General features: G+C 38.2%; 2 protein-coding genes and 1 pseudogene across 2 annotated transcripts in view; 2 read left to right on the top strand and 1 right to left on the bottom strand.

Annotated features, from left to right (window-relative positions):
- The window catches only part of LOC138019123 (uncharacterized), a 54754-nt gene extending 53133 nt beyond the window's left edge, over nucleotides 1-1621 (top strand). Inside the window, exon 34 of the mRNA XM_068865795.1 lies at nucleotides 1238-1621. Coding sequence (XP_068721896.1) covers nucleotides 1238-1522 — 285 coding nt within the window. The 3' untranslated portion in view covers nucleotides 1523-1621. The remainder of the gene's footprint in view (nucleotides 1-1237) is intronic.
- Nucleotides 1494-26633, bottom strand: part of LOC138019124 (SAP30-binding protein-like) — a 25958-nt gene continuing 818 nt past the window's right edge. The window contains exons 2-12 of the mRNA XM_068865796.1: nucleotides 20962-21014; nucleotides 20200-20251; nucleotides 17975-18042; nucleotides 16920-16977; nucleotides 8924-9021; nucleotides 8069-8160; nucleotides 6952-7012; nucleotides 5937-5988; nucleotides 3096-3160; nucleotides 2229-2265; nucleotides 1494-2056 (exon numbers count right to left, since the gene is read on the bottom strand). Of these exons, the coding sequence (XP_068721897.1) occupies nucleotides 1896-2056; nucleotides 2229-2265; nucleotides 3096-3160; nucleotides 5937-5988; nucleotides 6952-7012; nucleotides 8069-8160; nucleotides 8924-9021; nucleotides 16920-16977; nucleotides 17975-18042; nucleotides 20200-20251; nucleotides 20962-21014 (797 nt within the window). The 3' untranslated portion in view covers nucleotides 1494-1895. The remainder of the gene's footprint in view (nucleotides 2057-2228; nucleotides 2266-3095; nucleotides 3161-5936; nucleotides 5989-6951; nucleotides 7013-8068; nucleotides 8161-8923; nucleotides 9022-16919; nucleotides 16978-17974; nucleotides 18043-20199; nucleotides 20252-20961; nucleotides 21015-26633) is intronic.
- LOC138018647 (uncharacterized) lies at nucleotides 24351-26153 on the top strand (annotated as a pseudogene).

The raw sequence follows: 26633 nt of genomic DNA, 5'->3' as shown, positions 1-26633 counted from the left end.
AAATTCTATTATCCAACTGTATTAGTTATTGTACAAAAAACGCACGAATCGAGTACAAATATTCCACGATATTGTACATTTAGTTATTTGTACACTCGGTTATTGTACAGGGGAGAACAGGTTTGACTAGTTAAGTAGCTGACGTTGCAACCTCGTTCCCAGGGTCTCTCGAGCGAGGAGAGACCCTGGTAGGGTCTGGTCACGTGCTTCCGTGATAATTGAAAACACTAGGGAGGGGTCCTCTCTAAACAAGGAATTTGTCGATGTTTTACATAGTATTTATTTTAAAAGTTAAACAAGTTATTTGTTATCTACCTCATAATTATATTTATAGTTATATTTCTTCTTCTTCCTTCGTGGCCTTCTTGAACAATTTTTACAAAGTAAAACGTCTTTGACTGAACCGCACAATCTACAGCAACTTATGACAGACGATGTATATGTTTTCTTCGGCGTTTACAAACTATTATCGCCGGACATAGCCGCAGAAGAACATATGTTCACATACCGCAACACGTGAAACTTGGTTTGTTTTGGTGACAACACATTCCGCATTCCTGTAGTCTCAGTAAAGACAAAATTCTTACTAAGCCGCCCCTCCCTTCATTGGATAAATTGTCATCTCCCAGATTCTGGGAGACACTTGACCAGACCCTACCAGGGTCTCTCCTTGCTCGCCCCAGGCGTTAAGATGAGAGACCCTGGGACCGAGGTTGCTGACGTTGCCCCGTACGCACAAATCTGTCACACGTTCTCAGCTGTTTAGTGCAAAAAGGGTGGATAATAAATAGCTTATTAGATGTTTGGGTGTGTAGTATCGCTGGGTATTTTTACTTGTTGTTTGCATTTTGAGGAGCCTGCTAGGGCGAGTTTCATCAGGAAAGCGTAATTTTATCGTAATGACCTATAACTCTCCCAATTGTACTCACAGGATTTAAATTCCATTTTTATTGTATGTTTTGTATTTATAATTTTAAACTGTAAATAATTGCGTAATTCAACCGACAGGTATCTATCTATCTATCTATCTATCTATCTATCTATCTATCTATCTATCTATCTATCTATCTATCTATCTATCTATCTATCTATCTATCTATCTATCTATCTATCTATCTATCTATCTATCATACAGCACAACTCGTAAAAATACAAAGCGATACTACACACCAAAACATCTAATATGATATATATAGTTCCCGCAAAGTCTAAGACTTACTTCACCTATGTTTTTCAGGTGGAGATAGTGACAGATGACGATCCGCCTGAAGTCATTGAAACACTTGACCAAGGCCATTTCTACGGGGACATCTGCTTAGTTTACTCCAGGCCACACAAAGTCTCTGCTCGCGCGGTCTCTCATGTGGACATGCTTGTCTTGACGAAAGAGAGCCTCGATTCGGTGCTTGTTCACTATGGCGAAATTGCCGCGCATGTCAAAGAGGTCGCCGAAAAGCTATATCCTTCTCCACCAAAAACAACGCAATCTAGTATCTTATCGAAGGCGCAAATCCCTTCATGAGCGACGGTGATTAATAACTCTTATTTTGTTCATGCTTTTACAACGTATTCGATAATTTCTGATCTTGTTTAAGTACAAATAAAAAGTTTTTTTTTCTGTGAATCAAGTCAACCTTCCATTGCTCTCCTCGCCCGTAACTGGTTAATGTTCTCTAGTTCCGTTCAATCTGACTACTCCTGGGTCTTCGAGGATTACGGTGAAATTCCAGTAAAAGGTCCTGGTGGTAGGTTGCTCAAATTTTACAGTTTATACATTTACTTCCACAGAGAACACTCGAGATGCATAAATAATTCAATTTAAGGTTTTGCCGCAATACAATGAAAGAAGACGAATTCCACGAGTCTTGCCGATGAGACTACAACACGAAATGTTATCATGACAAAACTTTTGCCTTTTTGGCAGCGCTGACAGCATCACTGGCTGAAGGAACACCAGGTCCCGGCACTCCAACTTTCGTTGGTGGTGTCGCAGTCTTGACAGGCGCGGGTGCGGCGCTTATGTCCCATTTGCTTTTACGCTTTCTTGGTTCTTCACCTGTGAAGGAAAAGAAAACTTTCAGACCATGTCCTGCATTCCCTTCCAACAAAGAACACGAAAACCATTGTAAGAGTCTTAACAACATTAAAGAGTTCACGATTTGACGCGCTACCACACCACCACTCGAGAGGGCCAAAACTCAATTCTAAAAGTTACACCAGGTTCTTACCAGCATTCGGCTTTTTGGTTCCAGATACAAATTCAACCTTGAGTAAAAAAGAAATATAAAACTGTTTGAAACTTATTTGAAACAGTGACTAAAAGCCCTTCATGTCTAGGAGACGAAGAGAAATTAGGTCTTTAAATCTCTTTTCCGTGTCGCGTAGTGTAGTGGACATCGCTTGCGGATTGTATGCATCCCAGCGTTCTGGATTCGAATCCCAGGATGTGCGCCCCAAAGTTTGCAAAGGGAAACAATAGCCTTAAAATAGAGTTCAGTTCGCGGGGGACAACTCGGGGCAGCAACGTCGCTTCTTCTATAAGGACACAAATATGGCTGCCACCGTCCCGTCCCGCGAATAAGTAAAGATTTATGATCGTGTTTCCTGTGAAACAGCAGGCTCCACGCTTACACTATGTAAGAGCTCGAAAATCTTCTTATGCTATCTAGTCTCTCCTTTGAGAAGATACCCAACAGCCACGAAATGAATGAGCTTACATTACAGCAGTTTTCAAATGATTCTCGAAAGTAATTACGTGATTGCAATTTAGTTGCTACGCTTAGTGATTGGTTTAAAAATCTCGCGCCAGTTTATCAACCAATGGGTAAGAAAACCAAAACCAATCGCGACTTGCATGCGCGCTTTTTCCCGAACTTTGAGCAAGTTACACGGAGTTGCTACTAAATAAATTTGAATTGGTGCATTCCGCTGTTGGCACCTGCTGTGATTGGTCGAAGTGGTTCCTCTCAATTGAAAAACGCTCAAAAGAAGTTACTTTGATTTTTGGCAAACCACAACTTTCAGCCCTGACGATTGCTCTTTGCCGTCAATACGAACACTTCATCGAGTATTTATTCAGCTGGAAAGTAGCTTACATGTGTCCTGGCTTGCTTGGCCTTTTCTTTTTCCTTTTTCTCGTATGCTTCTTTCTGAGCTTTTGCTAAAAACAGTGATCAAAAACAAGATCATTGGATAATGCAATTCCAGAGTTTTGATTGGCTTAGCCATCATGGCATATGGGCTCCCTATGAAACCCTATGAATCTCAACTGTTTGCGCCTTTCAAGTACATTAGGAGATGTGTTCATACCCATGTATTTTACTTCATGAGCGAAAAGTAAGCGCTTTCATCTCAAAGTGAACGACAGATGTTTTCGTTAATTACCGGCCACCATATTGTTGGACCACATGGCGTTTCCATTCGAATCTCTATTAAGTTGCGTGAATCGCTTCGACAAATAACTCAGAAACTATGTACCGCACACACCTGAGAATTGGAGAGGTGGTTAAAAGATTTGTTTTCTACAACATTCCAAGTTCTTGGCCTTTTTCATTGAACGATTTCGAATTTACTTTTTTTGTTGCGTGACAGTGAAACTGTCTGCAGTTAAAAGTGACAAACAGGGCAGGCTCTATTGATTATAACACGCATAATCACAATTCCTTACGCCTTTGACCACAATCCCTTGCGTTCCAAAGAAAAATGTGTTCTCCTCCCGATTAGAGAGCTGCCTCGTTCGTTCCCTTCAGGCTCACTCACTTTAGCAGCAAATATCAGTAACTATGGTCGTTTTAATAAAAGAATTATTCCACTCGCGCTTACAAGTTGGATAAGAGATTACTATACCCAACTCGATGCTTCGCGCCTCGTTGGCTATCAACATTTATTAAATTCTCAACATCGGAAAATGCAATTCTAGCTTTCTCATTGGTTCACCGGATCTCGGGTATCAGCCATTATACCTGCGTTTGACCTTATATGGAAATGAGTGCGGCAAATGTCGCTCAGCATTAAACTTTTTGCGCCCCGAAACCACATCACTTTCCAGTCATTTCTTTAACTTAAATAAAATTTAGCAAAACCAAAGGTTGAGAATTTAATAAAACAATTATTCCATTTGCCCTTGTTCGCTATTTACCATCTGGTATCCAACGCAGGCTCATGGAATAATTGTTAATTATCATCTCAAATCCAACGCACCCTCGTGGAATTACAAACAAGGTGAGAAGTGTAAGTAGCTGAGTCAGTCATTCAATAAAGTAACAGCTTCAACCGTTTACATTTTTTTGCCTCATTAGCATAAGCCCATCGTTTTCTAATCCATCAACCAAAAAGTCGTCACTGAATATTGAAAGACCATTCTCTATTTTCGAATTCCCCATAATACACTTTGTTTGCCCCCCAAATTTTGCATTAAACTATTGTTTTCAAATGCTCTTGGGGACACTGCATATTCCCAAGAGCATTTGAAAATAATGGATTATGTAAAATTTGGGGGCAAACAAAGTGTATTATGGGGAATTCGAAAATAGAGAATTGCATAATGACTTTTCTATATGTAACTTTGAGCGCAATTTACCAGATAACCTCTGAGTAATACACCTTATTCCAAAATGGTCACCATTTTAGTTTTCTTTTGTTTGATTGTACAGGGTTCGTACGCGTCTTGAAAACGCTTGAAAACACTTGGATTCCAGAAGTCCGATTTCAAGGCCTTGAAAGTACTTGAAATTGATTTTTTGGTCCTTGAAAGTCCTTGTTTTTTTTTTGATCAAGATTGAAAAATATTAATGCTTTAAGGTCTTAAAGTAAATGAAAGCCAGTGAAAACAAAATTAATGTTCAAGTAAACTAAGTATAACGTTCTCGAATTTTGCTTGGTTTGTGGTAAATTCTTACCAAAAAAAGTCCTTGAAATTTTAAAGTAGGGTCCCGGAAAGTCCTTGACAAGTCCTTGACCTTTTGGTCTTAAAAAGGGTACGAACCCTGTTGTAAATTGGCCCTTTTGGCCTCGTTCAAGGTTGAATATTCTTTTCAATTTTGCGTTTGAAAGCGAGGCCAAAAGGAGACAATAGAATACTAAAATGGCGACCATTTTGGAATAAGGTGTATGCCGCTTTGAAAATTCCAAGTTTTACAAAGAATGCATGGCCTCATTAGCGCCTTTGCAACCCAAGATTTTATTAGTTTTTAATGGCTAATAATTCGCTCATTGTCAAAACCATAAGGCTTAAAATTGGCAATTTAACTAAGTTTAACACGTTCTTTGCCTTTTAAAGTGAATGTAAATAGCATGATGCCTTCTATCAGCAAACTCGTATGTTAATGAGACAAAATATAAACAATGACGTCAACAAGGATTCTCCTATAGCCGTGCACACTTACTCTTTGACTACTGACTGGCGTGACTACATAATTAAACGAACTTCTACTAAATGACTAGCTCCGAGAGCGCACAAGATGAAGCAATTCTCGCTTGGTCCCGCAAGATCAAGGATTATTTTTTTGTCTCATATAATAAATCCTTTATTGAACAAGCTTGTTCGGTCAAGATGGCTGGATATTGGCGTCGTTTTTTTTTTTTTTGCGTGTTCATGGACCTCGATTTCGTCTCAGTGGAGCTGCCACCTAAACGGGTCCATAAACATGCAAAAAGAGAGAACTTACCCAATATCCAGCCATCTTGACCTCTCGCCAATATATACCAGATCAAAGCGAATCAAATCAAATGTTGGGTTTCAATGAGACGGGAAAACTGGAGTACCCAGAAAAGCACTCGGAGCAAAAGCGCAACCCACATAAGGTGCTGAGTCTGGGAATTGAACTCGGGGGCACAGATTTTAGCTAAATCCTTGGCTTGGACATTCAAAACAACCACTTCATAGTTCGTCCCACTCAAAAAAAAAAAGAAAAAACTAAATAAATTTATATACATACATAAATTTTCATAGTAAGATTCTTCAGTAAAGCTTGATGGATCAAACAGACTCTGCAAAAAAAAAGTTGATTAATTAAGCTAACAGATTTCCCTAGGTGTCACCCTGTGTTATCATCCCTACTACTATGTATAAGCGTAACCGCTTTTGTCATGGTGATTTCTTGGCATTGTAGCGACTACGCAAGGTGACAAATTATTATTTATTTCGCGCCATAGAAATGGTTATGCAAACCTTCGAAAAACACGATTTTCCAAGATACAGTTTTTTTGGTAAATTACCCGGGGTTTTCATCGGCCTCCATTATTAAAGCTGCACTTTTCACAGGTAAATTTTACATGTACATCAGAATGGTTTTAAAGGGAGTTGATTAAGAATGACAGCGATGTATCATTGGTTTGCTCCCGTCTTGTTTTGTAGTTTTTAACGTACATTACAATGAATTTAACTCTCGACAACCTACACAATGATCTAACAACTGGAGTAAAGCTTCGGCAATGGCTAGACAGCAATAGTTACAATCATTCACGGTAATGGCATTGTGAAGACTTAATGTACATGTACACTAACCGCTGACTGGTTGGCTCAATTGGTTGAGCTGGATCAAAACTCCGGCAGGACCAACACTAAGGGTCTTTAAATAACTGAGGAAGGCCCTGTCTCACATTATTTTACAGAACCCTTCACTGTTCATAACTCTGTGGGACTTAAAAGAACCGACTCGCTATTCACAAACAGAAGGGTAAGTAGTTCCCGGTGGCTTTTCCCCTGTGGTGTATCACCGTTCAGGGGCGGATCTAGGGGGAGGGTGCAGGGGGTGCGCACCCCCCCCCCCCCTCCACCCCACTCCTGAAATGACCTGTGGCTTTCTAATACAACTGGTATTCTGCAATAAAAAACCACCAGTCAGCCACGCCATTCCTTAGTGCACCCCTTAGTGTAGTAAGCTTTTAGACGGTCAATGCTCGGAGATATTTGACAAATTAATTAACGTCATATCATCTTACAGTATCTACCTTTGGATAATTGCTTCCACTTTCATCAAGATTGAGATATGACAGCAGCTTCTTGTAAATGCTGAAGACATACAGTGTAGTAAACTTTCAAAAAATTTAGTTACATGTACTTAATAATGGCGGGTCACCTTTGGTCACCAGAGGGCTTAAGGGCTCACCAGTTGTGTTATTGATCCTACTGTTTTCTTTTGGCAATGGCTTGAGTGAAAGATGCAAAAAAAAAAATTTAGAGCAGCTGTTCAGGTGACACTAAAGGGACGAAGGCATCAACTCACTAATTCTATTTCCCAAACCACCTAAAAATGGTGTTTGATTGGTGCAAAACCAATATTTTTCGTATCTCCTATTACAGTATCTTTTTTTTCTTGCACAGAAAATTTTCAACAAAAAACTATAGCACTTGCTATAGCTGTAGACACAGGGCACAAACTTGGAATACAGTGCATGAAAGGTACAGTATATTGCAGCAACTCACTCAACAAAAATGTGATGAGAATATAAAATGGGTAAAATAAAAGTATTCATCATCTATTTATATCTTGTTGACATCAATTAGGACAGTTTGCTACCCTATTCATTTTTCAACATTTTAGCAGTGACAAAATTATTAAAGTAAATAAAGGTTTTTTTTGCTTGGTGCCACATTTTTGCCTCCCCTTCTGTCCTCTTTTTATCAAGACACTTAATTTTTAAGGTTACCGTACTTTTAATTGTAATTTCATCATCATTATCATCATCACTATCTGCATCACTATTATAATTATAATTATTATACTTTAACCTTTTGAACACAAGCAAATTTCTTCAAGGGAAAAGTAAAGAAAACAACAGCTGCAAAGGCAACCTACAGTTGTACAGCCACATACCAAGCGACACTCAGTACAGTACTGTATGTGAACAAAACGAGGCAGGTGGCTTTGTTTAAATAAAAGGGCCAGTTATTAATTATCATAATTCTTTTTCTGTCAATTTTTTCTTATGGTATACAAGATTTATAACTTGACATTTAGTTTGTTCCCATAATCAATGAATGTTTTTACAAAGAAATTTTTACAATATTTGCATGAATGTTATACATGTACATTGTATTGTTAGGTGTTACACATAAAGAGCCAACCTTGGGTTTCTGAAGTCTTTTCTTGTCTGTATATTGGTATTCAAATCGAGATTTCCTTTGTGTTTCTTTTCCAACAGTTTAATTATCTTTTCCTGCGGAATATAGAAACATACACACTGTACAGTACAACCATTAGCCGTATATAAACATGTTTCATATTTTTAAAGTAGGTAGTGTAAGTTTGGTTTCCTCTTTACAGAAATGAATAGCATTTAAACTTAATGAAAGGAATTGCTTCATGTTCTGTTTTTGTTCCAATTCCTTTAAGAATGAATGACCACCCGATCTGGCCATAAGCAATTGAAAATAATAGCAAAACAGAGAAGGAACCCTTAACAGCCACTTCTAGGCTGAGAAAAGTGACTGGGGATTTCAAAACAAGAACGACAGGTAAGTCCTCTCATGACATGATTGTTATGGCCACATTGCCTTTATGAGCATTTTTATTGCTCAAACTTAATTAACACAGTGCTCTGTATGCTTTCACAGTTGAATGAGCTTCTTAAGCTATTGGATAGTATGGTCCTTTTTTGAGAAGCAAATTGCAACTGAAAGATCCCCAGGCATGTGACCGGCATTTGACACTTGCAGGCTGCAGACCGCATATTGTAGACTTACCCTAAATCACATTATTAAAAGCTAACCGTTTTAAAATAGGTGCTTGGACTTAAATACTGTTGATCAGCACTATTTGAAATGGGTGCTTAGACTTAAATACTGTTTGTCAGGTGAGTGCTATTTGTATACAGTCTGCAGTTGTCATACACCTGCACGTGACCAGGCCTTTGAGGCCAAGAGATAATTCTGATCAATAAGACTTCATGTACTGTACAAGTAGTAATCGTCAATATGTACCTGAAGTTTGTTAGAACAACGACCGACAGGTTCAGGTGGAAGCTGTGGCATTTTTATAACTGGAATTGTAGAGGTCTTCACTGAAGATGAGTCTTTAGCTGAAAGAGCATTAAAACATACCTTACAGTACTCAACCCTGGTGAAAAACCTCAGAGGATCCTTGAAGATCTTCAAGGATCCTTAAAGATCCTCAAGGACCTGCAAAAGATCTTTGAAGATGAGGATCTTTCAAGGATCCTTGAAGGATCTTTGAAAGTTCTTTAAAGATCTTCAATTGCAATTAGGAGTTGTAAAGATCCCCAAAGAGTCAGTGAGAATCCTGTGAGGATCTTACAAAGATCCTAGTGAGAGTAAGTTTCAAAATCTTGGTAAGGATCCTTACAGATCCTCAAGAATTCTTTGAGGATCTTCCAAGGATCTTAAAAGGATCTTTTAACTGATCTTGAAAAGATCTTTATTAAGATCTTTGAAGATCCTTGATAAATCCTCTATTAATCTTTAAGGATCTTTCAAAGATCTTCATGACATCCTTGAGGATCTTCACGGATCTTGATAAAGATCTTTTCAAGAACAGTCAAAGGATCTTTTTAGGATCCTTGAGAGATCCTCAAACAATTCTCGAGGATCTTTTAGGATCTTTATAAAGATCCTTTGAGGATCAATCAAAGGATCTCCTTAGGATCTATGAAAGATCTTCAAGGAATTCTTGAGGACCTTAATGGGATTTCTATCAGGATCCTTAAAGATCCTTAAAGGTCTAAGACAGATGTTTGGGGGAACTCAGTAATTGCAATAAATTAGTTACCATTGCATCTTTAAAGGGGGTTCTTGAACACCATTAGGATTTTAAAGGGATTCATCTTAAAGATCTTTTTGGGATTTTTTTAAAGGATCTTTTTTGGGAGTCTTCAAAAGCTTTAGGGAGAACCTGTTGATACCTCAATTAAATAATGTCCTGTACCTTTTTTGTCTCAAGAATTAGGATCTTTTTAGGATCATTATTAAAGGTTGTGACTGTTGAAACTGAGAAATAATCTAAAGGAGTAAAGGAGTTCATTTATACCAATAAATAGAAAAATCAGTGAAACAAAAACCCAATTGCGTTATGTTACACGATACCTTATTAGATTTTATCAATATAGTCTGACAAAAGAATCATTTTATTAAAATTTTATTAAATGACAATGTGTTAAGTGACAAGAACCGGAACGCGTGTGGCGTGTGCATTTGCGTGCTCAGTAAGGATGCGCAGAAACAATTGGCGCGAACGTCCTTAAACAATCCCCTCGAACATCATTGAAGATCAGCCATCTTGGATTTGAGCCGCTCTGGTCAGCAGTAGGCCAGCACCAAAAATTGCGGGCTCACACCAGCCACAGATCGATCGATCGATGGCGGTTATTTCGATTTTCGGTTTACTGCAAGTCCTTATCATATTTTAGTTCTTTTACAATGTAAAATGCTTGTTCACTGGAAGGAATTGCTGATAACAACTCACCTAAAGAGGTAAGCGTTGGATAAAACAATTTTGATGCTAATTCTATGGGCTTTTGTCCTATAAATCAAAGTGCAAGTAATGTTCTATAATTTATAATCTTAATACAAAGTGCGGGCGTTGTAACGTTTTGTGAAGTGTCTTTCTGTTTACAAATAACGAAGCTTGTAGTGGAAGGTTTTCATAATCCTTCAGAAAAATAACCGACAAAAAGCGAAGCCAACGAAATGGACATTCACAACGAATTTAATTATCCCGGTTTAAAACACAAAAGAACGCTTGATTTAGTTACATTGAGTCTGATCTGAGTGTTCCTACATAAACAGCCAAATGTTGACACTTCCATTGGGTGCAGAGATTTCTTCTGGGATATGGTGCATGAAATTTCATGATAAGTGGTCTGTAATTGGTGACCAAAGTCCACGATATTCTGTTATGTAAGCAATGAGAACCCAGATTTAAAAAATATATATATATGCTTCTTTTGTTTTAGACTCCATTGCTGTTGTACTCAAGTCACCATTAAACCACTGCAATGAGCACTTTTTATAGCATTGTAGTCAAGTTGTCACTGCCTTGAATTTCTGAAGAGGTTGGAAAAAGACAATATAATACTATGTATCTTTAAATCGCATTGTCCAGAGGAAACCAAGCTTAGGTACAAAGCGAAAAAAATGTTGTAGTTACTCTAATCCTGTAAGCTAAGCTTATGTTAGGTATTATTATGCAACAACTACAGTGATGGCAATGACGGTGTACAGAAATAAAACAGGAACCCACATATAAGAACTTTTACAAGAACGTTTTTGGCTAAGACAGTCCTAGTTTAGCCTACAATTTTGAAATGGATTCTTATTTTGAGAAATTTAGTCAAACACTGAATACACAAATTTAATATAACAAGCTCTACCAGTACCATGTTTTCCCAGCAGCAACATAGTACCATTGTTTTAATGTTGCTTTAGTTTTGTTCTGTTTATCATGCAAAGCTTTGTACAAACTTCAAAAATGGCCCAAAATAGGCCATACCCACCAATGACAAAACCTCATTATTTCATTCTAAGAACCTGAGTACAGTCTGTAGCCTAGCCTTACCCTACAGACTGTAGCTTGGAAAAACTTGGTTCTTACACTGTATAATTTATTCAGGTTTTTACCGTACCTTTATCAAGCAAATATTGTCACTGTAGTATTAAATATATGACTTACATGACTTGTTCACAATGGAGGGAAAAAAATAATAATTAGTGTGGGCCTTGCAACTGCTGTAATAGAAGGGCTGGAAGCAAAAACCTAGTAAGTGACAACGTTTGGCCAACTTTTAGTGCTCAAAACTAGCCCAAATTTTGCAGGTTGACTGGAAATGAACTTAAGAACATTGCTCTGGTAATTTTTTATGCAATTTGAGCTTTATTTTCAAGAAATAAGCTATGCAAAAATACCATTGGCTTCATGTTTGAAAACAATGGAATCAGAGAAGGGGCACTTACCCTTCATTGTTCCATTAAAATTTAATGGCATTTATAAACTAATATAACTGTGTGTCGATAGCTCAACTGAATGATATGCACAGCAAAGTACACGACAGGTCGGTGGTTTGAGCCACTGATCAGAGTTATTTATTTAATTTTTTGTGCATGTCTCATGTAACAAAGATCGATAAAATCTCAGATAAAAAAAATAAAAGAAAAACGAGAGAAACATCTCTGTGCAAACAAAAGAAAAATAATAAGTCTGATCGGTGGCTCAAACCACCAAGCTGCTGTGTACTTCGCTGTGCGCATCATTCGGATGAGCTACCGACGCATACAGTTGCATAAAGCTTGTGCTATTAAATTTTAATCAAACAATGAAAGGTAGGTGTTGCTTTGCTGATTCCGTTGCTTTCAAATGCGAAGCCAATAGTATTTTTGCATAGTTTATTTCTCGAAAAAAAGCTCAAATCGGATAAAAACAATACCAGGGCAATGTAAGTTCATTTCCAGTCAACTTGCAAAATAGACCGTTTTTGCTTGTACATTTTGTTTTCCCAATACAGATTATGTCATAATACTCAGGAGGTTAATTGGTCCTTTCTTTTTTCTTTTGTACGTAAATCCAGCCAGCCCCATTTACGGGGATAAACCCCGATCAAAATTGGATTGATGATGAGGCAGACATATTCATGCTTGCATGCACTCTTTTTAATGAGCAAAACAAGGACTAATCCTCCTGAGTATTATCACATGATTTGTATTGGGAAAACAAAATGTACAAGAGAAAAAGGTCTATTTAGGCTAGTTTTGTGCAAAACTAAAAATTGACCAAAAATTGTCACTTACTAGGTTTTTGTTTCCAGCCCTACATTATTGTATCCTTAATCTCCATTTTTTTTATGATTTTGACAATGATAAACACATCTATGCAAATAAAGAAAGTTTAAATGATGTTTGTGCCATATTGTTGTTGTTGTTGTTGTTGTTGTTGTTCACGGTAGTTAATAGGAATTGGCCATTTCCAAATTCACTTTAAATTAGCATGTTTCAGATTTTCCATATGACATCCTGGCACTTATCTTAACCGTGAGGTGAATCAAAGCCATAATTGGCAGTAATCTTGGTTCTTTAATGGAGCCACAAACATCCTTGAAGATCATTGGTAAGAATACTGAATATACCCAAAATAATCACAAAGATCTTGACAAGATCCTCAAGGATAGATTAGGATCTTTGAAGATCTTTGGTAAGATTATTGAAGATCCTTACAGATCTTTGGTAAGATTCATAAAGATCTACAAAGATCTTAACAAGATCCTCAAAGGATCTTTTAAAATAATAAAGATCCTTGAGGATTTTTTTTTAATTCCTTGGTAACATTCAGGAAAGATCCACAAAGATCTTAACAAGATCCTCAAAAGATCTTTTAAAATCCTTGAAGATCCTTAAAGATCCTCAAGGATCTTTGGCAAGATTCTTGAGGATCCTCAAGGATCTTGGCAAGATCCTTGAGGATCTTTAAGGATCTTGGCCGAGATCCTTGAGGATCTTTGCAAGGAATTTTGAGGATCTTTTCTAAGATCTTTATTAGGATCCTTGAAGATCTTTATGACGATCTTTGAAGATCCTTAAAGATCCTTTGAAGATTTTCACCAGGGAAGGAACACACACAATTGTACCTGAACATGCACAGGTTGATTAAGTTTCTTAAAAAAATGACTCTTCACTCCCAAAGGTGAGCTTTTTGAACTTAATATACATCAAGGGTAATTCCACGGCAATTGAGACATATGCTTGTAAAAATTAGCATTCACTTTTAGAAGGACAGGATAACTGTATATCTAGACTCATTATAAGATAGATTGTTAAGAAATTGTACTTTTTGGTTGTAAGCGGAATGATTTCATGGCATAAATTATCATTAATTAATCAATTCAGCCTATTTGGCTGTCACAGAGGGGACATGCACAAATGACCGTGGTAAATCTATCTTGAGAGGAAATCTAGTAATAACTGTCAGGACATTTACTTATTTACTTAGACTGTTTAAGTTAATGATTTCTCCCTGATTTTGTCTGAGGAAAGAGATCAAAGCCTATATCCAAAATTGAATTGTCCCCTCTGTGACAAAAATAGGGATAAAAATTATTATCTCTTCAAAGCAATTGGTAATAATTGTACAAAATTCTGTTAACAGTTGAGGTATGGGCTGACAAACTTGCAAGGTGTGGAGGAGTTCCTAGACTATTTCTCTTTTCTTAGGATAGGTGTGAAAACTTTCAATGTCACGGAGGGGATCTTTTTGTCACAGAGGGGACTTTGTGTCACAGAGGGGACTGTTCTGTCACAGAGGGGACATTTTTTGTGAACAAAAAATTGTCACGGAGGGGATCTTTTTGTCACAGAGGGGAATTTTTGACATGGAAGGGACTTTACTGTCCAGAACAGACATACATTTCTTGGAGGAAAAGAATTATTATTTTGAAAGAGAAATTACTGCTATTGAAGATAAACTGTTTTAATCATCCATAATCTCCTCACATACATGTAAAGAACAATAATACTTAACTTAGCCAAAATGACTTGTGCAGTTAATCAGTGGAAATATTGGATTATTAAGTTCTCATGAATTATTCATAATAAAGCACCAAAGGAATATGGGATGATAGACACTGAGCATGCTCACTAAAGCAAGTGCACAAATGCAGTTGTTGTAGAGCAGTTCAAAATGAGTTCAAGCAAAGAGAGGACAAAGAAATACAGAGAAAGACTGAGGGAAAATGAAGAAAAGTATGAGGTGGTTAAAAAGAAGGACAGAGGAAGAAAGAAATTTAAGGATTATTTGAAGAAGAAAGCCAATCAGCCTGAAGTTTTGAGAGCCAAGGAAAGAGAGAAGAAAAGAAGGCAAACTTTAAGGAAAAAAAATAGCAGACCTGATCAAGAAAACAGGCAAAACTTGTAGTCAAGTAAGCCCTCAGACGTTTGGAAAAGCACTCCGTAGAGCAAAGAAGCACCTGCCAAAATGCCCTGAAAGAAAAGTTCAAGTGTTAGCAAAGATTGTTCAAGATCTTTCCCCTGGAAAACGGAAGGCGGTCGTGGATTTGTGTGACAACAACTTTAAGTGAAGAAAAGAAAGAAAAGATGTGATGCTGTAACTGATGATGAGATACAAAAGGAGGAGAATTTCTATTTAAGAGAGGACATCAGCAGAATGCTTCCAGGGAAGAAAGATTATGTGTCTGTCAAACTAGCGGATGGTAAAAGGGAACACAAGCAAAAGAGGTTGCTATTGTTTAAAATTGGAGAAGTGCATGAGCTTTTCAAGGAAGAAAGCAATGTTCAGATTGGCAAATCCAAGTTTGCAGAACTCCGGCCACCCCATGGCAGGTCATACCATCATCTGCATCCGACCATGAAGTATGCATTTGTAAGTATCATGAAAGACTTAGCCCAGTGCATTCTACAGGAGTTCAAGTAGGGAGGTATTACGCAGTTGACTACATGTATGTAACCACCTTCTATTTTGGAAGAGTGATTTCTGTAGCAGACAGCTTTTTTGAAGTTAAATTAGTGCAGAGCAAAGGCTTCACCACCTATGACTGGCCAAGAGCTGATGATGTGGTCAGGGTACACTGTAGTTGCATTTTTTATGTTCCTGTCTTGCTTGTGGGTAATCGCCCTTTTACTATTTCAACTCAGAATGAGGTTGAGAAAGTGCACCTTTTCATTAGAAAGCAGCACAAACTTTAAGCAGTGCATGATAATAAAGAAACTCGGACTAGTGGTAACATGAAACTGTCTGAAAAATATGCTGGAAGTAATCTTGTACAAAATTTTATCACATTAGTCATTGCTAGTAAAACTACACCATTCATACATGTTTGTAAACAGCATGGAAGATCTGCATAGGTCCATTAATTTATATTCTACTAGCATGGTAAAATGTACACTGACATTTGCTTTCATAGAACAGTGTACATCATATACAATTGACTGTATTGCAAGTTATGTTCAGAAGTTGTTCTTGCCTTTTTTGACCTACGGCACTTTCATTCAATGAACAACTTACATTCAAAATCATCTTACATGTACATGTACTGGTAGTTACATCCGTACATGCATAAATGAGGTCAATACTTTCAGAAAAAAAATTATCACCTCAATTCTGTGTTCAGTCATTGTTGAGAGAGAGACACTTAAATTATTGATGTATCTGAATTGTTTGTATTTTCAGATTATACATGACTTTATAAGACTTCACGGAAGTTGCAGATTGGAAAGTGTCTTGTTCTTGTTAGGACGAGGTCTTAATGAGCCTTTTACAGTACAGTGTTGTCTTTTTCAATTGCCTAGCTTGTTAGAACCTAGTATTTCTAAATAAAATAAAACAAAAAGAATCAGAAAGTGACCCTGTTTGAGAAGGAATGCATTATGAAAAGAGTGTGCAACATTTTTACAGATATATATAATACACCTCAAGAAGGTTTTGGTTATAACACTAGACAAGTCTAGTATCATTGTTTTACTTTAAACACTGCTGGAGAGAAGATTGCAGGGTGGCTATTAATGACCGCTATCTATTAGACAAGAGGTACCCTCCGTGACAGTCCCCTCTGTGACAATAACCGTGATCATTCATTATTATCTGTGCTGTATCAGAGAGCAAGAATGTCTTTTCCATCAATGCAGTTTAATTGTTGATTAACATAAAAATCAAATGTGCACTTAAGTGTTGTTGCTGCCGGTTTACATTCACAGGATTTTTAGCCTAGTTTTTAAATTTCAATTTTCTTTGGTTTTCTGGTCCCCTCCGTGACAGATTGAATAAAGGACTAAATCTTGCCAGATGTGACAGAAATAATTTTGAAAGGATTTGATAAAGAAGAGTCATCAGTTATTTAATCATTACAAGTCCACAGTGAACTAAACTAAATTTGGTAAAAGGAGCTATTTATGGTATTGTTTTCTGAGATGTCCCCTCCGTGGCATGCAAAATATTGTGGAATTACCCTCAAACTAATTTTACCTGTGTCTGAGCCTTTTTCTTCAGAATCTAGCTCTTCAGTAGGACCAGCAGGAATGTGCTACATGTAGAAATTAAAAAAAAAACTCTCAAATAATGCTTTCCCTGAACTACACGTGTAATTAGCTCTTTTTCATTTAGAAAATTTATGGCAGAATACATTGTACTCTAATAGCTTTATAATCACTGCCCTCAATTATAACTTACAATGCATAACCAGTTGCAAATGTTGAGACCCCTTGTGCAAAAAAAATTAATGAGTTCACAGACCTAATTGTAAGATGGCAAAGAAGGAATTTAGTGCAAAAGTAGCCACCCCATCCACTCCCCAATTCATTGTTATTCATCTACAAGCACAGCAAGTTTTGAACACAATACTGCTAAGCACAGATGTACATGTAGCAACATTGCAAGGGGGTGGGAGGATACAAGTCATGTACATTACCTTGGATCGCATGGTGATCGCAGGTTTCTCCTGTCATGTTACAGTAAGATGTCTCAACTACAATGTACTTTTGCAACTGGTTGATGTACATACAGCATCAGTAAATCTTGTTTCTGTTGCAGTTCATTCATTTGTCGGCAGGAATCACCTACAGCTGTAGGCTTAAGAATTCCCTATGGCAGTTGGGCCAGTCATCACTGGTTGTCAAACATTTTCCAAAGGCTCACCTTGTGAAAGTCACTTAAACTGTTTTTGTTCTGCAACTTTATTGGTTCTGATTTTCCTTAAGTAGCACATTATCCTCACTTAAAATAATATACTTTTACCAAGAGCGTATGGTACAGGTAGGCAGAGAAAAAATAAAATGTACACTGTAAAAACATCCTGGGTATAGTGTTAATGAAAATTAACAACTGTCCACAGCCGTAAAAACAAACCCACATGCCATCAACATTGCATGTACGTGTATGTAAACTGTTACTTATCTGCAAAGGGTTTTCTAATTGTCTGGTATGCAATAATTCAACTTGTAACATGTAGTGTACAAATACCTGTAAATTTACAGTTTAAGTATGTAATTATTAGAATACAAGGACACACACAAGTAACTGACCTCAGCCTCTGGAGCTAAAGGCTTAATATCCACTGTTTCTTCCACGTTAAGCACCTCTTCACCAGGTGCTGCCAATAAAAAAGTCAGGTGTAATTATTATCATCATCATCATCATCATCATTATTATTATTATTACCATCATCATTACAACATCTAGAGAAATATGAAGATCAAAAAAGGACTAAACTTTAATACAGTAGCAGGTACAGGACTTTGTTTGCCACACAGCAAATTATTACTTATTAATGATAATAATTATTGAATTTTTCTTTTCTCAAGCTTGTTCAAGATTAGAGGGTAATCGTGATAAACAAGTCAGTTGTATGCACATGACTATTACATGTACACGTACCCATTGCAATCATGTCGACAACACGACATAATATTATTTAAATTTTGCAGTATTTGCCAAGTACTATTGTTCAACGAATTTTTACTACCTACAGTTACTGCACATGTAGCAATAATTATTCATAATTTATCCTCCTTTTTTAACCCAATCACTGCCCCTGAACCAGTCCTCATAGATGAGTAAAATCGCCTGGCATTAGCCACAGTTACACTGTAAATGTGCATGTATGTACGGTGTACATATCACTCTTACATGTAAGAGGGGAAAGGGTACAGTACCAACATACAGTGTACAAGTAACAATGTAACATGTAGAGGATATTACACGGTGGCGAGAAGATATGAATTTTATGTTCAAGTGGTAAGAACAATATCTCATACGGCTGGGCTTTATGAAAAAAAGGCGGGAATTGTGACGTCATTGAACGATACGACACTCGCAAAGGTGACATACGGAAAATACGCCACTCGGGTCCCGGATGAAGTGGCGTATGGAATCTACGAGTGGTTAAAACACTCTCCTCCATATTATAATAAGACTGGGTCTTACATGTACATGCACTCTCAAGGCGCCTGCAAATGAGGAAACATTGTTGTACGAAATGCTCCCTCAGCATTCTCGGCTGCCATTTTAATACATTGTATCATGGCACGCAAAAGCTTAGAAATTCAACCTGGCTTTATCAAAAGACAAAAACCCTATCAAACTGAAAATTTGCGAAAAGATAATGCTTCAGTAGTTTAATAAGTTACAACTAGACTAAAAACCAAGAATTGTCTTTACATGTACTGCATGTACTGTAAAGAACCCCCCAAAACGTTTTGCATTATGGGGGAATAGCGAATTGTGTCTCATAAACACCTGAAAGATTCAGTTCGTTTCAATGGGATTCAAATTGTTTAATTACATGTACTGCATGTACTGTAAAGAACCCCCCAAAACGTTTTGCATTATGGGGAAATAGCGAATTGTGTCTTATAGACACCTGAAAGATTCAGTTTGTTTCAATGGGATTTGAATCCCATTGAAACTACCTGAATTTTTCTATAATTATATTATTGTCTATAAAAGACAATAATTTGCTTAAAATAATTATCCAGATAAATGTGAGGTTCACTAGTCTCATTATTATGATCTACTACTGTACATGTAAAACCCACACTTTTGTTACAGTTACTTGGAGATACTGTTTGCAATGATAAAAACAAAGTTCGATTCCTTGAGGAAAAGTTCCAGGTATACCACCATAGCACCCATGACATCATGAAAAACTGATAACGACTGCTTCAGGGGGCTTAGGGGGCAAACAGTGTAAAGGCCTCTTCATATGAGCCCGGTTGACTAGGCTGGCCCTGTTTCTGAAATTTCATCTCACCTCTAAATCCTTTGTAAAAATTCCGATGTGTTCATATGAGAGCTTGGGCTGGCTTGGTTGCCGAGATCTTGGTTTTTCCAACTGGGATCTTGGTAAGCGTGCAAGAAATTTTGCCATTTGTGAACACTTCAGCCTGGTTACCGGGAGGAAAATAATACAATGCAATTTTGTGGTAGAATGGTCATTACTGAGTTTTTACTTCTCTTTTCTTCTATAATGAAGCTTGGAATAGTCTTATTTGTAGTTAACGTAAAGTCTTGAAAAATAAATTTGAGGTTGTTTAATTAAATTAAACAAAGAAAATCGAGAAATTCTCGGCAGGCTTGTTCGTTAGATTTCATGCCTGAATGGTCGCCACTTTTTCAAATTTTTCAACTCGGAAAGCGGGCTGAAAGTCACCATATGAACAGACACCAATTTCATCTCGGTAACCATGCCAGCCCGGTCTTCCGGGCTCATATGAAGAGGCCCTAACTCTAGTTAACGTATAAAGTGCACCTTGTTCCTCATTCAGCTTCTCTTCATGCAGTTCAGCTCTACTTTCACTTCCCTAATTTTTAAAAAATTAATAATCATTAATAATAATCATTAAATGTATTTTATATGTGTAAGCATAAAAATGAATGAAATCATTGTCTTTCATTTCATAATGAATTCAAGGCCACTGGCATACTCGAGGGCATCCTGTTTCATCTTAGAACAAGACCCTCTTGGTACAAGACTTGGGGATCAAAGATAGCACGCTGATAATGACCTTCAACCACGATTTGCACCCCAACACAGATTAATAATAATCATCATTTGATGTATGTTTTCCCTTCCTTTTCATTGGCCAACAGCCCACCATGTGACCTGCAAATAACTACCAGCTACAAATAAGAGTTTTCCTGCAAATAATATTCTGCTCATGTGTAATTGAAACCATGCTCTTGTGTATTATTTGTATTGGTTAGCTTACATATATTCTGAGGTTTTTCTTTTTCTGCATTCTTTCAATTTGCTCCCCAATGAACTCAGAAAACAACAGAATGTAACTTATTCTGGCACCATGTTATGGCTGTGCTCCAAGGTAATAATAAATTATTATGTGGACCATAACACGTACAAAAGTCAGACATGTAATATTAACCATTACAGTTTAATGCTTTTGACTCATTCATTGCACTTGTGAGCACAATTATACACTGTACATGTCTTCTTATTCTTACAGCATACATTTCTTATGGTTCAAGGCTGAATCAAATCAATAATACAGTGTACCTTCTCTTTTTCCCCTTCTGCTTCATCTTCATCATACGAGACTAGGCGAGCACCTGAGTGTATAAAAAGGAGACAGAACATTCATTTTTAATGACTGTTTAGTCTCTAGGAAATGCGGCAGGTACAAAATGCAGGTCACAGGTCACAGGTCACAGGTCATTGTTTTACCTATACAGGAAGTATCCTAAACATTCATAAAAGCTAACCTTAGGGCTAAAGAAAAGTATCCTAAACATTCATAAACGCTAATGTTAGGCCTAATTAGGCCTAAAGAAAAGTTTTTAGGCCTAAGGTTAGCTTTTATGAATGTTTAGGATACTTTCTGTATAGGTTAAATAATGACCTGTGACCTGTGACCTGTGACCTGTGACCTGCGTTTTGTACCTGCCGCTAGGAAATACTGCATGGCAACAAGAAAAACTGGTTTGGAAGAAACAAATAGTCATTTAATACTTGTCCAATAGAGTGTGAAAAATAAGCAAATAAAAGAAAAAGAGGATGGAAATTTGGAAATAATTGTTCCTGACGACCATACGCCCTTGCTAAAGTACATTATACTTCTGGAACTACATGTAAATCACAAACTTTATGGGACCAGCTCAACGAGATTGGGTAGAAAGCATGATAACACAAAATGCATCTGGCTTGCCACTAAGTGGTACTATACATGCATGCATGATACCAGCACTGGCCAATGTTGAAAAGACAGGCAAGGAACGACCGGCACAATGAACATCAAATCCATCACATAACACATTGGCAGACAGACAAAACACAAACACAGGTAAAACATGTGCAGGGAATTACTACTGACAACGCCACAAGCACTGACTGTTGGCGCAGAGCAATTTTAGCATTACAGCTACTGTACAAGTACAGCTACACATGTACTGTAGGTTAAGATTGACTGAAGCTCAGCCCACATTATTGAGAGGTGAAAGGGCGTGAATGAAGACCAATAAATTATGCAAGCCTGACTCCCTACGGCGTACAGTACAGCATTAGCTACATGTATTGTTCTTGACATTAGTTACTGTTGAATTCTTTACTGTGGGTGACTATTATGGGAGAGAGTCCTGAGAGTAAAAATTTCATCAACACACTTTGGCTGATCAGTCTTTTTCTGTATGACGTGCAAACATGCCACTGGCTAAAATCCCCATACAGCATTGTAAATTAGTCCTGAAAAGCCCCGAGGGCAGAGACTAATAGTATCACTTCACTTCAGACTATAATTATGTCCTGGTGAATGAGTTGGTACGTGAACATGTTGGATAGACCATAGGTTTCAAGTAAATCCGCAAACGTCCTGGCATCAGCGTCAGATAGGCAATTAATATGAAAGTAAACAACATCGTCGCTCTTTGGAGGTTGGGTGCCCGAAACATCCTGGAGCTTCCACTATTGGCAGCCAGCTCCAAGATGGAGACTGCACCGATGGCTGGCAAAACCTGACAACCCAGCCATGAGCCCCCACGCCCCCAAGAAGAATGGGCACCTGTCACACTGATACACAGTGGAAAGCAGAGGGTGGGGAGGGAGGGAACAAAAACTGCTAAACGCTCCACACACAATGCTCCTACTTCCCGCCACACTGACAAATAAGCGATACAGCCCAAAGCACGAGGTATTCCACGCATGCGCCAGTATACTACAACCACTGACCAAATGGCTGCAGTCGCTCCTAGTTGTTTACTTGGTTAAACTTCGTTTAACCTCATTTAAAATCACCCGTGATTTGCAGAACCTCAGTACCCATAACAGTGCTCTCCAGATACATTGAAAACTCATCGAAAACCACATGTGATGAAACAGGATGATCTTCCAAGTAGGGTAGTCGATAGATTGCCACAACTTTAATGGCCCGCTTGTGAACTTGAACAATCCCTTCCAAAAACTTGAACGAACGATTCTCATTGCAGTCACTTAATTTCACATCTAATGATTCTCTGTACATACATGTAATGTCAGTGCCACCACTATTCCTACCAGACTGTTGCAGGAAAGGTTTAAGATAAAGCCAGCAGTAGATAATCCCAGTATACTTGTCTAACAGAATTGTATTCCTTCACCCATGTTTTAGTGAAAGTACAGGTATCTATGCAGCCACTTACCATTAAATTATGTTCAACAATGACTGCAATTTTGTTCTGCACTGAACGTGCGTTAACACACGCAAAGTGAAGGAGTTGAGAAGGGCGTTGAATATCTTTGCTGGGTAAAGTAGTTTGAGCCGGATCTTGTCTAGGACAGGATCTTGGTCAGTGTTATTGTGATTATTTAATGACACAGACAAAGTTGTATGTAAATTAGTTCCTTTGGAGGTCATCCTGTTTGAAAAGATGTTAAATTAATCAAATAAAGTCCTTGAGCAATCTTCATTAGGTATTTCCTATTCAAAGAAAACGGAAACGGTAGAATTATCAGTGACTACTGGATAAATCAAACATTTAGGTTTCAAAGCATAGCTTGGTTGATCAAATGATGCGAGTGATGCCGTGAAGATGAATCTACCATGCTGATAACAGATATTAAAGGGGCACTGTCATGTTAAATTAGTACTTTAGCTCACACATTCAACTTTGCAGACAACCCAATGAGAAGATATGAAATGTAATATGGCATAAAGACCTGCTCATACATGTATTTAACGTTTGGCAACTTTCTGAAGATGTTGTCTCCAAACTTGAAAAAATTGGCCAGTTTTTTCAAGTTTCAATCCATTTTCATGCTCTCTATCCTTCCCCGCAAGCAACAAAGAATAGCTTCAGCATGCTTCATTGGTTATTGGAAACAAAACTACAGCATTATGTTTTGGTCTTCATTGATGCAAAGACGTCTTTGAATGTTTTAAAGTTTTACTGAAATAGCGTGACACTGCCCCCTTAAGTTCTTTGAGTGTGATGGTATCAGATCGGTGAAGACGTTGTACCGCATTATATTTAACACAGTATTTTTATTACCGTAGTAGCTATTGTATTCTTACTGAAGGTTTTACGGTGTTTATAAAATAAAGCATGTATGTACATGTATGTATGTAAATATTTCGAGCAGCAGTAAAGCCATTGTATATTTGTATAACAAGTCAGGGGGTCAGTAATGGCAGCTACATGTTTTTCTTGTCTCTTGTAATTGTTTGCCTTTCGTCTCCCGGTGGCTTGTATTGTTGTAATAATGTGGCCCAATTCTTTGGTAACAGTCTACCAATTCCACATGTGGACTCATTGATACATGTAAGACCGTCTGCATTACCAAGATCTATCTCCTGTATACTTATTGGAGTGGTGTACCATACTCCTCAATCAAACAGTGAACGAAACCTTGCATTGATTAGCCATCTACAAAAGAATGTTGACACCTTTCTACTCAAGCACCCGAACGCATTGGTTATGATCTACGGTGACTTTAATCCTGTGAGTACTGGCCTGAAGGCCTCCCTGGTTAGGCAACGCACTAGCCTGACTCAGATAGTCAATGTGAAGACACGTGACACTGGCATTTTGGACTGGACTCTTACAAACCGTCCTAAGGTGTTTGCCCAGCCAATTCAGCTCCTTAGGATCGGCCAGAGCAATCACTATGCCGTTCTCATAAAACCTAGTAATCCTGCTGTGGCCTCCAGGGCTAACAGGTCAGTTGTTCACAAACGGGACTTGAGAGAGAGTTGTGTGTGTGAGTTTGGGAGATGGATCACTGGATTCAATTGGGCCTGTGTGTATAGTCTGGCCTCTACTAAGGACAAGTTTGAGCTATTTTATTCCATCTTGTAAGACGCAGTTGAAAGATACCTCCCATATCGCAAGTTTAGAATTTGTTCAACTGACAAGCCCTGGGTTACTAGCTCCGTCAAAACACTGATTGCTAGGAGACAGCGTGCATTCATCGCTCAGGGGAAAGACTCTCATGCATTTAGATTGCTAAGAAAAAAAGTTCAGAGGGGAATAGGGAAGTGCAACAGTAAATATTTCAACTCCAAGGTTTCGTCCTTAATGGACACGAATGTTTCTCGGTGGTGGACTGAGATAAAATCTCTGAGTGGGCAAAATAGCCAATCAGAGTAGTGGTACCAGCTGTTGGACAATGACACACCTGATACTTAAGTGTTGGCAGAAAAGTTTAACACTTTCTTGCTGAAACTGACTTCACACTTTCATCCTCTATCGGGTGATGTGCTGACTGACCCCACCCCAGTTCCAGCAGAGTTCCTGGTCTCGGAATATCATGCCTACAATGCCCTGCTTACAATAAAATTGAACAAGTCTTCGGGACCCGACCTAGTCTCCTCAAGAATCTGGAAGGACTTTGCGCTTGAGTTGGCACCAGTCATCAGCCACCTTTACAACTACTCTGTGGAGGAAGGATGTGTTCCCATAATCCTCAAGGAGTCTATTGTCACCCCAACACCTACGGTAATACCTCCTAAAGTCATGGAGGAAGACTTAAGGCCTATAACACTCACATCTCCGCTAGCCAAAGTGATGAAAGGATTTACATTGGACTTGTTAATTTCGCAGGCTCTAGGGCAGTTAGACATCAAACAATTTTCAGTTAGTCCCAAGTCTACTACGTACGCGCTAGTTTACATACTTCATTCAATCTTAGAGGCTTTAGATAAGGGTAGTAATCAAATTAGGATGTTTTTTGCAGATTTCAGCAAGGGGTTCGACCTGTGCCTTGCTGAAAGAGCAACAGGTCATGAATGTGCATGGTGCTATTATACGCTGGATAGGTGCCTTTTTGACTCAACGGCCTCAGCGTTGTAGAATTGTGGGTTCCTTATCCACCCCCGTTTTTCCCCTTGGTGGAATTCCCCAGGGGACTAAATTAGCCCCTATGTTCTTTGCAATCCTTGTTAACCGATTAGTTTCCTCCTGGCCACTACGTGCCAAGTATGTAGATGATACCACCATCTGCGAGGTCGTGCCTCGGTGTAGCCCGAGTTATCTACAAATCTTAGTTAACGAAATCAATGAGTTTGCAACTTGTAGAGGCATGTGACTGAATCCAAAAAAATGTAAGGAGATGGAGATCAACTTCTTAAAACACCAATGCGTTAACCTCCAGCCCTTAGTGGTTGGTGACGCAGTAGCCAAGCAAGTTGACAACTATAAGCTCCTAGGGGTCTACATTAGTTCTGACTTGTCCTGGAAAGAGCATGTTGACTTCATCGTTAAGAAGGCCACCAAACGACTATATTCATTAAAGGTACTCAGGAAGGCTGGCATTCAGCAAGCAGATCTTGTTGGCATTTATTGCTCTTTGATCCGGTCTGTTCTAGAATACGGCGCACCAGTCTGGGCACCTTAGTAATGTTATTGAGTCGGTGTAGGACTAAGGAGAGCATTAAGAATAATCTGTCCCTCCGTTGAATATGAGGCTGCACTTATTAGTACTGATCTGCAAATCTGTCAGCTAAGTTTTTTAGTAAGGCTAAGGAGACCCCACTCATAAGAGATGTTATCCCTCTGGTCACTCATGTTAGCCATGGCTACACATTAAGATCTGGGTCAGCTAGAGATGTTAAAGTGAACGCACGTACCAAAAGGTTCGGGAGTTCTATCACCATGCGCTATGTATAGGTAATCACATGAGGCCGAGTACTATTAAGGATTAATTGCACGAGTGTTTTGGAAAATTTCCAAAACACAAGTGCAATTAATCCTTATTAATAG

Source organism: Montipora capricornis, chromosome 10 (genome assembly GCF_036669925.1).
Source record: "Montipora capricornis isolate CH-2021 chromosome 10, ASM3666992v2, whole genome shotgun sequence".
Classification (NCBI taxonomy): domain Eukaryota; kingdom Metazoa; phylum Cnidaria; class Anthozoa; order Scleractinia; family Acroporidae; genus Montipora; species Montipora capricornis.
Note: the sequence above shows the minus strand (reverse complement) of the source record. Positions and strands in the feature narration are given on the sequence as shown.